The 13,702-nt window shown below is 40.4% G+C and overlaps 1 protein-coding gene across 5 annotated transcripts in view; it reads left to right on the forward strand.

Annotated features, from left to right (window-relative positions):
* The window catches only part of MTMR1 (myotubularin related protein 1), a 72,378-nt gene that overhangs the window by 43,373 nt on the left and 15,303 nt on the right, over nucleotides 1-13,702 (forward strand). For all 5 annotated transcript variants that reach the window (XM_069063032.1, XM_069063034.1, XM_069063029.1 and 2 more), the window contains one exon: nucleotides 31-144. In XM_069063032.1, the coding sequence (XP_068919133.1) occupies nucleotides 31-144 (114 nt within the window). The remainder of the gene's footprint in view (nucleotides 1-30; nucleotides 145-13,702) is intronic.

Consider the following 13,702-nt stretch of genomic DNA (forward strand, 5'->3'; position numbering starts at 1 on the left):
TCTAAACCAAATGTTTCCCTGTCTTCTAAGTTTCCCTCAGCATTTGAATTCAATGAACTCTTCTTGATCACCATCTTGGATCACCTTTACAGCTGTCTCTTTGGGACTTTTTTGTGCAACTGTGAACAGCAACGGTTAAAAGAGGTAAATATGCCCTACTTTTATTTTCTGTTTATGATATTCATCCAGATGTTTTTATAGTCAAGTGACTTAGTGGAGAAAATACAAGACTAGGAGACAAGAAAATTGGGTTCTGATTCTGAGTTTCTCATTAACTATTTGACCCTGGGTGAGGGACTTTACCTTCTCTGGGCCCCGATTCCTTCATCTGTAAATCAAGGGGTTGAACCAGATTCTTGTCCCTGTCTCTTGTACCATTTTAGGATTTTTTGTTTCAAAGGAGCAGAAAGGCACATAAATGAAACCAACGCGTTATCTCAGAACCTCAGTTTAGCCAGTAGTTTAACCTTCTCTGTCATCAAACCTATGACAGAAGCTGATGCCAAATATTGTGTAGAATTGCATTTCTGCTCCTATCTCTTCTGATTATCTTCTAATCAGAGAAGTGACCCAGCATGGGGAAAGGAGAGAAAAATGGTATAGGTATTTTCATAAGCCAAATGAGCGTTCCTCCTGAATTGACTGTTTTAAGTGAGGGGCAGCTAGGTGGCACTGCAGTGGATAGAGTGCCCAGCTCATCTTCCTGAATTCAAATCTGGCCTCAGATGCTTACTAGCTGTGTGACCCTGGCCAAGTCATTTCACCCTGTATGCCTCAGTTTCTTCATCTGTAAAACGAGCTGGAGAAGGAAGTGGCAAACCACTACAGTATCTCTGGCAAGAAAACACCAAAATGAGGTCACATAGTAGGACACGACTGAATAAAAATATTAAGTGACTTAAACACAGTAGAAAGCTATAGATCTCAAGACAAAGTATTCTGTAGAGAAAGTGAACTTTCATACTCTGCAGAAATGTCAAATGAATCATTTAATCTTTAGCTTTAATTGTCCTTGTTGTTGTTTCATAGCCCTTAGTGTCTAGTTCATTAATAGAAAACAAAAAGAAAAGAGGGATGTTATCACTGCCGTTCTAGCAGTATATTGCTGTATTGTAGCTAATCCCTGTCATCTACAGAAAGCATTTAAGCAATGTTAAGAATAATGATTTGTAAGGTAATTGTATCATATAGGTACAAATCAATGTAAAACATTTCAAAGATAAAGGTATATTCATTTATTTTCAGTTGGCTTATTTTATGGAGTGTGAAGTAAACCACAAACACCTTTATATTTCTATGAACTGACACTAGCCCAGTGTCTCCTAGAGAAGCAAGATGAGAACAGAGCATTTATCAATAGAAAATAGGATTTGTTATTTTCTTTGATTACTCAGTGATCAATAATATGACTACATTAAAAGACTGATTCTAGTACAATAGTCACTTAAATACCTTTATTCACACACACATACATATACCATAATCTAATTAATAACTCCTTTTTTATTCCTTTGGGCAAAGGAAGGGAAAGCATAAAGACATGCTGCCTGCATCTTAGGAGAATAGGATTTCAGATGGTGTTCAGGGAAAGGAGAGATAGGTTACCATTGATAAGAGTAAAGTTCTGCAGGAGAAGTCAGCCCAGAAAGAATTGGGAGAGCTCAAAGATGAACTTTTGTAGACCCAAAGATAAACCATCCCCCAGAGGGGTAATGGGGAGGAGTTTTCTAAAAAGCAAGTTCACCATGGGTCACCAGTGTGCTGTATCTGCCAAGAAAACTAATATGATCTCAAGCGTCATGGAGAAGGGTATTGGATTTGATAGTGGTTAGATGGCATTCTCACTATACCTGGTCCTGCCACATTTTAGAAAGCTGGAAAACATCCAAAGGAGAATAACCAGAATAGCACAGGACTTTTTAAGATTGTGCCCTTAGGGAATTGATCAAAAGGACTCTGGGGATGTTTAGCCTGGAGAAGACTTGGGAATTGTGATAGCTGTCTTTAAGTATCTGAAGGGCTGTTGTACAAAAGAGGGGTTAGACTTGTTCTCTTTGGCCCCAGAGGACACAACTAGGAACAGTGAGTAGAAGTCACAAAGAGGCAGATTTAGGTTTGAGGTTGTGGGGGGGAGGGCGGGAGGAACCAAACAAACAACTTCCTGATAATTAGAACTGTCCTGAAATCAAATGGGTCACCTTGAGGAAGCATCAAGTTAGTTACCCCTCTTTGGAAGGCTTCAAAGACTGTGTTTGATCACTTGTTGGGTATGTTACAGAGGATATTTTTCAGGTCTAGGTTGAAATAGGTGTCTTCTACTCACTTTCAACTCTGAGATTCTCTGGTTCTGAAAATAAAGCTTGAAAGGGCCTTCATCTCTCTCTTACAACCAAAAGTGTTCAAATAATCTTGACATACTATGCAGCAGAACCTTCCCAGAATCATTTAGAATGTAACTTTTTTTTAAATTAAATTTTATGTTTATTTTTAGCTTACATCATTCATTTCCACAAGATTTTGAATTAAATTTTCTCCCAGTCTTTCCCCTACCCACCACCCCAAAACAGCAATCCCACTGTATACCCCCTCCCCCAATCTGCTCTCTCCTATATCTTCCCCCCCCCCCGATTTTCCAGTAGGACAAGATGGATCTCTATACCCCAGTGCCTGTATATCTTATTTCCCAGTTGCATGTAAAAAAAAAAATCATATATATATATTTTTTCAACATTTGATTTTAAAACTTTGAATTCCAGATTCTTTGAATTCCTCCCTCATCACCCACCCTTACTGGGAAAATAAGCAATTCCATATGGGTTTTACATGTGTAGCTATGCAAAACATTTCCATAGTGAATATATTGTGAAAGACTGACTATATGTCCCTCCATCCTATCCTGCCCCCCACTTGTTCTGTTCTCTACTTTGACCCTGTCCCTTTTCAAAAGTATGCTTCCAACTTCCCTCCCCGCCAACCTGCCCTCTGCTTCATCATTCCCCCCTCATCCCTTTCCCCCTTACTTTCCTGTAGGGTGAAATACTCTCACATATGTACTCATATGCCCATATACCCTCCTATATAGACATATATATGTATGTATACATACATATGCATTTATATTCCCTTCAACTATTCTCATACTGAGAAAAGTTTCATAAGTTACAATTATCATTTTTCCATGTAGGAATGTAAACAGTTCAACTTTGATAAGTTCCTTATGATTTCTTTTCCCTGTTTACCTTCTCATGCTTCTCTTACTTGTGTCTGAATGTCAGATTTTCTATTCAGCTCTGTTTTTTTCATCAAGAATGCTTGAAAGTCCTCTATTTCATTGAATAACCATATTTTCCCCTGAAACACGATACTCAGTTTTGCTGGGTAGGTGATTCTTGGTTTTAATCCCAATTCCTTTGACCTCCAGAATATCATATTCCAAGCCCTTCTATCCCTCAATATATATGCTGCCAGATCCTGTGTTATTCTGATTGTGTTTCCACAATATTCAAATTGTTTCTTCTTGGCTGCTTGTAACATTTTCTCCTTTATCTTGGAACTCTAGAACCTGGCTATAATATTCCTAGGAGTTTTCTTTTGGAGATCTTTTTCAGGAGGTGATCGGTGGATTCTTTCAACCTCTGTTTTGCCCTCTGGTTCTAAAACATCAGGGCAATTTTCCTTGAGAATTTCTTGAAGGATGATTTCTAGGTTCTATTTTTGATCATGGCTCTCAGGTGGTCCAATAATTTTTGAATTATCTCTACTGGATCTATTTTCTAGGTCAGTGGTTTTTCCAGTAAGATATTTCACATTGCCTTCTATTTTTTTTCATTTTTTTCCATCTGTTTAATAGTATCTTGATTTCTCATAAAGTCACTAGCTTCCATTTGCTCCAATCTAATTCTGAAGGAATTATTCTCTTCAGTGAGCTTTTGAGATTCTCTTTCCATCTGGCAATTTTGACTTTTTAAGGCATTCCTCTCCTCATTGCCTTTTTGAGCCTCTTTTGCCATTTGAGTTAGTCTATTTTTTAAGGTGTTATTTTCTTCAGTCAGATTGTTGACTCCCTTTTCATGATTTTCTTGCATCATTCTAATTTCTCTTCCCAATTTTTCCTCCAGTTCTCTTATTTGATTTTCAAAATCCTTTTTAAGCTCCTCTGTGGCCTGTAACCGGCTTGTATTTTTCTTGGAAGCTTTTGATGCAGGAGTTCTGACTTTGCTGTCTTCCTCCTGTTCCATGCTTTGATCCTTTTTGTCCCCAAAATAGGAGTGTAAAGTTGGGTTGCCCTGCTTGCTTTGCTTCCTTCACTTACTCACATTGCCACTCAATTACTTGACTTTTGTGCTTTTTGCCACAGTAGGACTCTGCTACCAGACAGGGGAGCTTCGTCCCAAATGCTGGGGTTTTCTCAGCTGCCGAACGTATTAGGTGGGTGCCCTCTCTGCAGCCTCCACATGCTCTGGCAAGCTAGTCGCACACCACAGAACCTCTACCCTCAACCACAATCCAGATCCAAGCAGGTTAAAGCAACAGCGATTACCCCTCAGACTGGTCGCTTGGTCCCCCTACAATCTATAGGCCAGGAACTGAAGCTGCCATGTGGCTGCAGCTTCATGGCTGCTGCGCCTCAGCCACTTCTCGCCCCAGGGGCAAAGGCCAACCACAGTCCTGAACTACTGGATCCCAAAATCCACATTGCACTGACATCTCACTTTGTCCCTAGCATCTATGTGTTGATAATTCTGGAAAGCACCACAGCTGCTGGTGATCTGAAGTCCCTCAAGCTGGGGTGGCTGGTCAGGCCCACCCTGAGACTAAAACTTCTAGCTATAGCAGAGCTGGGCTCACCTCCCAAAGCACTGTGCTGGCCACTTCCTGACAGCCTGCCAAGCTGTCATCAGCTGGAGGTTAGCTTCTCTGTGTCATTTTGTAGGTTCTGTAGCTCCAAAGTTTCTTCTGAGTCACCTTTTACATGAATTGGAGGAGGTGGAAGGCAGAGCCCCGTGGAAGTCCTGTTTGTACTCTGCCATCTTGTAGACCATAACTTTTTTTTTTAAGCAATTGGGGTTAAGTAACTTGCTCAAGGTTACACGACCAGTCATTTTTTGTGTGGGTGCCAAGTATCTGAGGCCGGAACTGATCCCAGGTCTCCCGACGCTGGGGCCGGCACTCTTACTCACTGCGCCACCTGGCCACCCCTTACACCATAACTTTTAACCAAATTAATCAGCCATGCAGTCTATCAGCTCCTGGCTGATCTGAAAGTGTCTCTTGATTGTACTAACCTATATGGACCTACTCTAGTTAATGCTTTCATATCAAAGTTCTGATTAGAACAGTTCCAGAATGATTCTGCAACTTTCTATGTGCCTGGAATGCTGGTCAAGTGGTTAAGTTTCACCTTCAGACACTGGATAAAAGCAGGCCTGGCCCAGAGCAATAGCCAGCACACCTCTTTTTGCAGTGTGCAGGCACTAAGGAACCTTGTCCTACCCATCCATTGCTCTTTCTGTAGAGATCTGACTGTGAATTTATCATTGCTAGATTTGTCCTCTTGTACATTCCTTTGAAATGTAAGTTCTTTGAAGGCAGAGAGAGTTTTTCATTTTTGTCTTTCTGTCCCCAGTGCCTAATATAAAGGACTGTCCATAATGGATGTTTGGTCAGTGTCAAATTCAGTTTTATTCAGTTGAATTACCCTCTCCTATGAATGACTTGGCCTGGTACTGATTGTGGTTTTGGATTACTTTTTTTTAAAAATTGATTTGTTTATTTACTTTGTTTACAACATTCAGTTCCACAGTTCCTTGAGTTCAAATTTTATCGCCCTTCCCTTCCCTGATATAGGAAATATATATACTCAAATATAGGATCTACAAATATCTTCACGTTAATCATTAGTCAGGTTGTAAAGAAGAATTATAACTGATGGAATGATCAGTTGGAAAGAGGAAATAAGACAAAACAAGAAAAAGGAACAGAGCAAGTAGTTTGTTTCAATCTACATTCAGACTCCACATCTCTTTCTCTGTGTGTGAATATCTTTTTCAATCATGAGTCTTTTGGAGTTGTCTTATAACATTGCATTGCTGAGAGAAGCCCAGTCTATTGAAGTTAGTCATCACACATATGTTGTGTCTGTGATTGTGTACAGATTTCTCCTGGTTCTGCTCTTCTCTCAGCATCAGTTTACATAAATCTCTCCAGGTTATTATGAAATCTGTCTCTTCCTCCTTTCTTATGGCACAATAGTATTCCATTACATTCATATACCACAACTTGTTCAGCCATTCCCCAATTGATGGGCATCCCCTTGATTTCCAATTCTTTGACACCACAAAGAGAGCCGCTATAAATATTTTTGTACATATGGGTCTTCCTCCCACTTCTCTGATCTCTTTGGGATATAGCCCTAGAAGTGGTATTGCTGGGTCAAAGGGTATGCACTTATTTATATCCCTTTGGGCATAGTTCCAGATTGCTCCACAGAATGGTTGAATCAGTTTCCAACTCCACCAACAATGTATTAATTAGTATTCCAATTTTTCCACATCCTCTCCAACATTTATCATTTTCCTGTTTTTTCATCTTAGCCAATCTGGCCAGTGAGATGTGGTACCTCAGAGTTGTTTTGATTTGCATTTCTCTAATCACTAGTGATTTAGAACATTTTTTCATATGCTTGTAGATATCTTTAATTTTTTCCTCTGAAAACTGCCTGTTCATATCCTTTGACCATTTATCAGTTGGGGAGTGGCTTGTATTCTTATAGATTCGACTTAATTCTTTGTATATTTTAGAAATGAGGCCTTTTGGATTACTTTTTTGATAGCCTATGAATTTTTCCTTTGAAATGGAGGTAAGGGGTAGGGAGTGGGGTGGGGGGGATGGGATGGGATGGGATGGGACAAGATGGACATCACTAAGCTTTGCCTGGGGATCTGCAATCAGTCTTCGTAGGGAAAGGTCTAACCAATTTATATTTAGATATCTCCCTCCATTAGACTTATCATCTGATGCCTTACATGGAAGTGACCTTGGATTCTCAAAGGACACAAACTGTGGCAAGTCCTAATGAGATGAAATGGCCACTAATTGACTCATTCTGAGGGTCATGTACCTATCTACTTATGTTTAGAGAGCTTCATCACAAGGTGGGTTGCTGTTGAACTTTTTGGTTCCAGCATCTCTCAAAGATCTCCTGAGTTTTAGAGGAGTTATGCACTGATATAAGAAGTTTAATGATCATATAGTGATAGAAGTGAATGTGTCCGGTACCCTTTGACCGACCTGGTCAGGACACATCTGGAGGACTGTATTCAATTTTAGATGCCATATTTTATTTTTTTTAATTTATTTATTTGCAAGTGGCTAGGTGGTGCAGTGAATAGAGCTCCAATCCTGGACTCAGGAGGACCTGAGTTCAAATCCGGCCTCAGACGCTTAACACTTATAAGTCGTGTGACCTCAGGCAAGTCACTTAACCCCAATTGCCCTTCTTTCCCCCCTCCACAAAGCAGCCAAAAAAATTTTATTTATTTGTTTTTAGTTTTCAACATTCATTTCCATAAGATTTTAAGTTCCAAATTTTCTCCCCATCTCTCCCCTTCCCCCACCCCAAGATGGCTTATAATTTTTTTTTTTTTTTTTGCCTTTTGAAGGACATTTGGGGTTAAGTAAGTAACTTGCCCAAGGTTACAGAGCTAGTTTTTTTTGTGTGGGTGTTAAGTGTCTGAGGTCGGAACCGAACTCGGGTCCTCCTGACTTCAGGGCCAGTGCTTTACTCACTGTGCCACCTAACTGCCCCAATGGCATGTAATTTGATATAGTGGATGCCATATTTTAGGAAGGTCCTTGATAAACTGGGAAGTGTCCAAAGAATAGCAGTCATGAAAGCGAATAGCTTCAAAATCATCACTTTGGAAGATGAGTTGAAACAGTTGGGAATTTAACCTTAAGAAGACTCCAGAGGAACATGCTGGCTATTCTCAAGTATCTGAAGGACCACCACAGGGGAGAGGAACTTAAACATGTTTTGCTTGGTCCCCCAAGGCAGAACTGAGAGTAAAGGGTGAATTCAGTGCAGTGAACACCTGAGCATCAGGGCCACTGTCATGGCAAGGCAGAGCAATGAGCATTTGTGCTAAGTAGTTGGGGATACAAATAAAAGCAAAATGAAAGACAAGCCCTGTCTTCAAGGAGCTTGTGTTCTGATGGGGGACCTGAAGATGAGGAAGGGCATGAATGCGGGGTGGCTCATGGCGAGGTTGCCTGAAACGCACAATGGGTATGTGTGTGACACAGGGAAATTCAATTAGAACCACGATGTTGAGGGGCTTAACTGCCTGGCTAAGAAGTTTGTATTCTGATTCCACTGGCAGTAGAAAGGCATCAGCGATGGGTTCAAAAAAGACTTTATTAGTTATTTTGGGGGGGTTTCCATCACTTCAGTTTCCCAATATGACAAAATAATAGAAACTTTAAAAACAAGCTGTTCACTAAAACTGATTAACACTTTAATCAAGTGTGAAATATATGCTGTTTCAGTTCTGAAAAGAAGGGAAGGAGACCCAGTCTCATCTCTTCTTCACTGCCCAAGTTGGTTATCTGGAGCTTTTGTTATTGTTGTTTGTAGTCATTGTGAATGTTACTTTCTTGGTCTAGTCTATTTTCTACCCCTCTATATAAATCTTTCCATGCTCCACTATGTTCTTCATGTTTGTAATTTTTGTGGTTCAGTAATATTCTATCACATTCATCTCTCACAGTTTGTTTAGCCATTCCCCAATTAATGAGCATGTACTTCCCCCTCCCCACCCAGTGTTTTGTTATTACGGTGAGTGTTGCTATAATTTTTTTGGTATAATACGGAACAATTCTTTTAGTCTTCAACTTAGTTGGTGTTATATGCCTAACAGTGGGATCTCTGGATCAAAGGATACATTTTGCTCACTTTCTTAGCATAATTCCAGATTGCTTTCTAGACTAGTTGGACCAATTGACATTTCCACCATCAGTGTGTTCATGTTTGTCTTTGTACAAACCTTCTAACACTGACCTTTCCCATCTTTTATCGGATTTGTCAGATTTGCTCAGTGTGAAGAGAAACCTTAAGAGTTGTTTTGATGTGTGTTTCTTTCATTAAAGCAGTATTTGGAGCAGGATTTCACATGGTTTTTAATGGTTTGCAATTCTTTAGACCAGTGGTCTCAAACTCAAGTGAAAATGGAATCCCTGTGGCTGCAAATTGGCTTTAAAAAATACAAATTCACATTCTCTCTGCTGTATTGTATTTTTCTTTCTTTTGTTAAACATTCCCCAATTACGTTTTAATATGGTTTGGGCCTTCTTTGCCAGTTTGACACCTCTGTTCTAGGTAACTGTTCACGTCTGTTAGCCACTTAGCCATTAGAAGAGGGGTGGCTTTGGTCCCAAAGGTTTCTGAGCAAAGAAGTGACATGGTCAGGCGCAGATTTAGGCTTGCTATAAAGAAAAACTTAGCTCTTCAAACATCCCGATAGTATTAGAGATCTTCAGATGAGTTACGTGATTCCTTATGTGATCATAGGCTCCTAGGTCTAGAGCTGAGCCCTCAGCGGTCATATCTAGTCCAACTTTATCTTTTTATACGTGAAGAAATTTAGGCACAGGGAGGTTCATTGACTGCCTAAGGTCATACAGATAGTGTCAGAGGCACAATTTGAACATGGGCCTTCTATTCCAGTAGTTGAGTCTGCTGTAGAATAGAAACATGTTAAGGTATTGTTGGACATAAGTGGTTTATGAGGTTCTGTCATTCTGCCAATATCCGAACTTCACAAAACAAATCCCCTTATTAAAAGGACTTGTTCTGTGAACTTTAGATTCAGTCAAAGGACCACGCTTGAGGACCTGGAGGGCCACATGTGACCTTGAGGCTACAAGTTTCCCACCCCAGACACAGACATTTTCATTTTTGTAATGATAGCTAGCTGTATTGTCTGATACTTCTAGGGGCCTGTTTTCAGTTTTTCCTTTGGACAAATCTGAAGCTTTGTTTAATACAGTGGAACAGCCACAGGTCAAGCTGCGGTAACAATTCTTTGGTGTTTTGAGAACTAAACCCCTTCATGTGAGATCCAAGATGGGCTCATCCTGCATTCAATTTTTCTCTGAGTAGAGCTATAACAGTTACAGTGGGGAATTTGGACAGCTCTATAAATTCTCCACTCCCCCCCCCAAAAAAAAATCCTCTTAGGTCCCACTAGGTGGAGCTGAATAGCTGCTTATTACTTTCATGGTTACTAAACTGGTTTTGTAAACTGAAGGAACAGTGTTATAAACGTCCTTCAAAGTGTCATTTCTGACAGCATTGTACTAGAAATAGATGCTCACACTGGGAAAAGGGCATTGGAAATCTAAAAGTAAAGCCAGAGGAACTAAAATTCTGAAACATGAAGTGAATGGTTTTATGTTTACTGGGTTTTTATTAAATATAATTTCTAATTGCCCCCCAAATGGGAAGTTGATAATGAATTGGTTTTGTGTATGTGTCCCTTAAATGATAAGCCACTTGACCCTAGATAAATTCACTGAAATTGTTTCTTTGACTTTTTATTTTTACTTTTGAATAATATTTGGGTTTTTTTCCTTCTTTTATGTTTTAATAGTAACTTGTGCATAATTTTAAGAAACTGGCATACCAAGTTTTCAAGTTATTTTCTGGTCTTTTTTGTTTTTTAGGAGAAATGAAATGTTAGGGAGGCCATATTAACCAGTTGTGATGTTTTCCTTCAATTCAGTGCAAATGTTTATAGTATTTCCAAATAACACATTGTAGTAAAATAGGGATCTTTTATTGTATAGCATATAACACAGTGCTTTCACATAGTATGGATTGCATAAAGATTTGTTGCATTAAATTGCATTTGGCCTCACTAGTGAAAGCTTTTGCAGCCCTTAGATAAGGATTTCCCCTTCCCCTCAAATGCCTGTGCTTTTCTGATTATATAAACTCTGCCTTTCCATAATGGAAGGTTCCCTTCATTTTACCACTTAGCCTTATTAACATAAGAGCAAAAACACTGAAAATGTATCTATTCACAGTCTTAACTCTTGTATTGTTTTTTGGCTGTAAAAATATTTGTTTATTGAGTAAAGCACTAAACTTGTAGGTCTAGAATCAGAGGACCTGAGTTCAAATCCCTGCCCTCCTCCTTAGACTTGTGTGATCATACACAAATCAATTGACTTCTCTGGCCTTTATTTTCTCATCTATAAAGTAAACTCTATGATCTCTAATGTCCCTGCAAGTGAACTGAGTAAACATTTATTAAATGCTTATGGTGTACTGGGCACTCAGGACACCAAGCTAGAAATGAAAAATCATGACTTTGGAGTCATGGAGTTCAGCACTTTCATTTTATAGGCATGGAAACTGAGGCCCAGAGCAGTTAGATGACTTGCCTAGGGTCACACAGTTTAGTGAGTATCAAAGGCAGGATTCCAAAATCCCCAATTTCCTGCTAGCATGTGGTGTGCTTTGTCAGTTCCACTGTGCACCTACTTCTCCTGTACCTGAGTATAACACACTTTTAGAAGTGACAGGGACAGAAGAGAACAGTGAGGAGAGAAAAGAGTTGAGGAAGGCTAACCCCAGGAGTTTGTACTAAACTAAGCCTTGAAAGAAGATAAGGAATCTGAATGGTAGAAATGAGGGAATGTATTCCAGGCAAACGGCCTAGCCTGCTGAGTTCAGGGGTCAGCTCTCTGACTGAAACATGAAGTGAGTGAAGGGAGGTTTCTGTTAAATAAAGCTGGGACATTAGATGAGAGCCAGATTGTGGAAGGCCTTTATGCTAGCAACAGTAGGGAATCCCTGAAAGTTGTTGAGCAGGAGAGTGATGTGGTTGCATGTGTGCCTTAAGGGAAGATTATTTTGACAGCTGTGTGGAAGATGGAGACTGGAGACAGAGATCTATTGTTGTTCAGTCCTGTCCAACTCTTCATGGCCCCATTCGGGGCTTTCTTGGCAGAGATGCTGGAGTGCTTTGCCACTTCCTTCTCCAGCTCATTTTGCAGATGAGGAAACTGAGGCAAATAGGATGAAGTGCCTTGCCCAGGGTCACCCAGCTAGGAAGTGTCTGAGGCCAGGTTAGTCTTCCTGACTCCAAGCCTAACATACTGTCCACAAAGGCTAGGCAAGTGATGATGAAGACCTGATTTAGAAGAGTGGCCATGTGAGCAGAGAAGAGAATGAATGTCAGAGACATTTTGGGGGTAGAAAAGATGGGACTTGGCAACTGACAGGCTGTGGTAGGGCAGACAAGAGGGAAGAGTCAAAGATGATACTCAAGTTTCCAGACTTCTCTAAATCCTTTCCAGCTCTACCATTGGTGCCTAACGGCCTCTGAGCTCCCGGACGGTCAGGACCTCATATCGTGCCTCGCGCTTCGTCCCCACGTCTGGTATTTTGCAGATGCTGAGTACTGTTCCTTAGCCTCCATCGCACTTCCAGTCAATTTCCGAATCTTACAATCTTACCTTCACATCTCTCGCATCTGGCCCCCTTCCTCCTTTCAACTGACCATGACCCTATTACAGGCCCAAATCACCACTCACTGAGGCTATTAGAACTGCCTCCTTATTGTTCTCCCTGCTTAAAAGACTTCTTTTCTAGTCCCTCGTCCACACCACCACCAAGTTAACATTCCTAAGACTTAGGTCTGCAGATGTTTCTCAATTTTAACACGTACAAAATGGAATTTATTACCTTCCCTCCAAAACCCACCCCTCTATCTATCTCTTCCCTATTTCAGTGGAGGACAGACACCTCTATCTCAGACCCCATCACTCAGACTTACAATTTCATAGTCATCTTCCTTTTCCTTCACCTTATTCCTCCCAGTCACAGGTTCAAAAACAATCAGCTTTATAAATACAGGAAGGGAGTGACATGGTTAGTAACAGTCATAAAAAGTGCACTATCAATATGCGTCAGTGGTGTGTTGTGGCAGCCACAGAAGTTCGTGTGATCTTGGGCCCTCGGAAGATACATATAGCTTCCAGGCAGCAGGACGTGATAAACCCTCTCTCTACTTTGCCTCAGTGTCATTCTTGGTTTGGAGCACCATAGTTGAAAGATATCGATTAGATGGAGAATGTTCAAGAGGAGAACATCCAGGATGGCAAATGCCCTTGAGACCCATAAGAATTGGTTGAAAAAATGTGTGAACATTTAGCCTGGAGAAGAGACTCAGAGGGAACATGAACTTACATTCAAGGATCTGAAAGACTGTCATGTAGAAAAGGATTAGAGTTGTTCCATTTGGTTCCAGAGAACAGAACCAAGAGCAATGGGTGGAGGTTGCAAAAAGAAAGACCGAGACTTGCTATCAGAGAAAAACTTCCTAATAATGTGATTTTGTCAAAAGTAGTATGGGCTATCTTGGGAGGTATTGGTTTCCCCCTCATCCCCCTCCCGCATTAGAGGTCTTCAAGCAGAATCTGAATAATCACTTGTCAAGTATGTGATCATGGAAATTCCTTTGAGTATGGGCTCGGCCAGGTGGCCGCTGAAGTCCTCTCAGGGCTAACTTGCTGGGATTCCTGGTCATTCCACTACTTTAAAATTGTCATTGGTTCTTTTGCCTCTGAAATAAAATACAAAATCTTCAGCTACCCATTTAAAACTCTCTAAAATCTGGCTCCCATTTGCATTTAG

The sequence above is a fragment of the Petaurus breviceps genome, unplaced genomic scaffold, assembly GCF_028583685.1.
Source record: "Petaurus breviceps papuanus isolate PSGF00001 unplaced genomic scaffold, PetGlider_PUasm1.0 90535, whole genome shotgun sequence".
Lineage (NCBI taxonomy): Eukaryota > Metazoa > Chordata > Mammalia > Diprotodontia > Petauridae > Petaurus > Petaurus breviceps.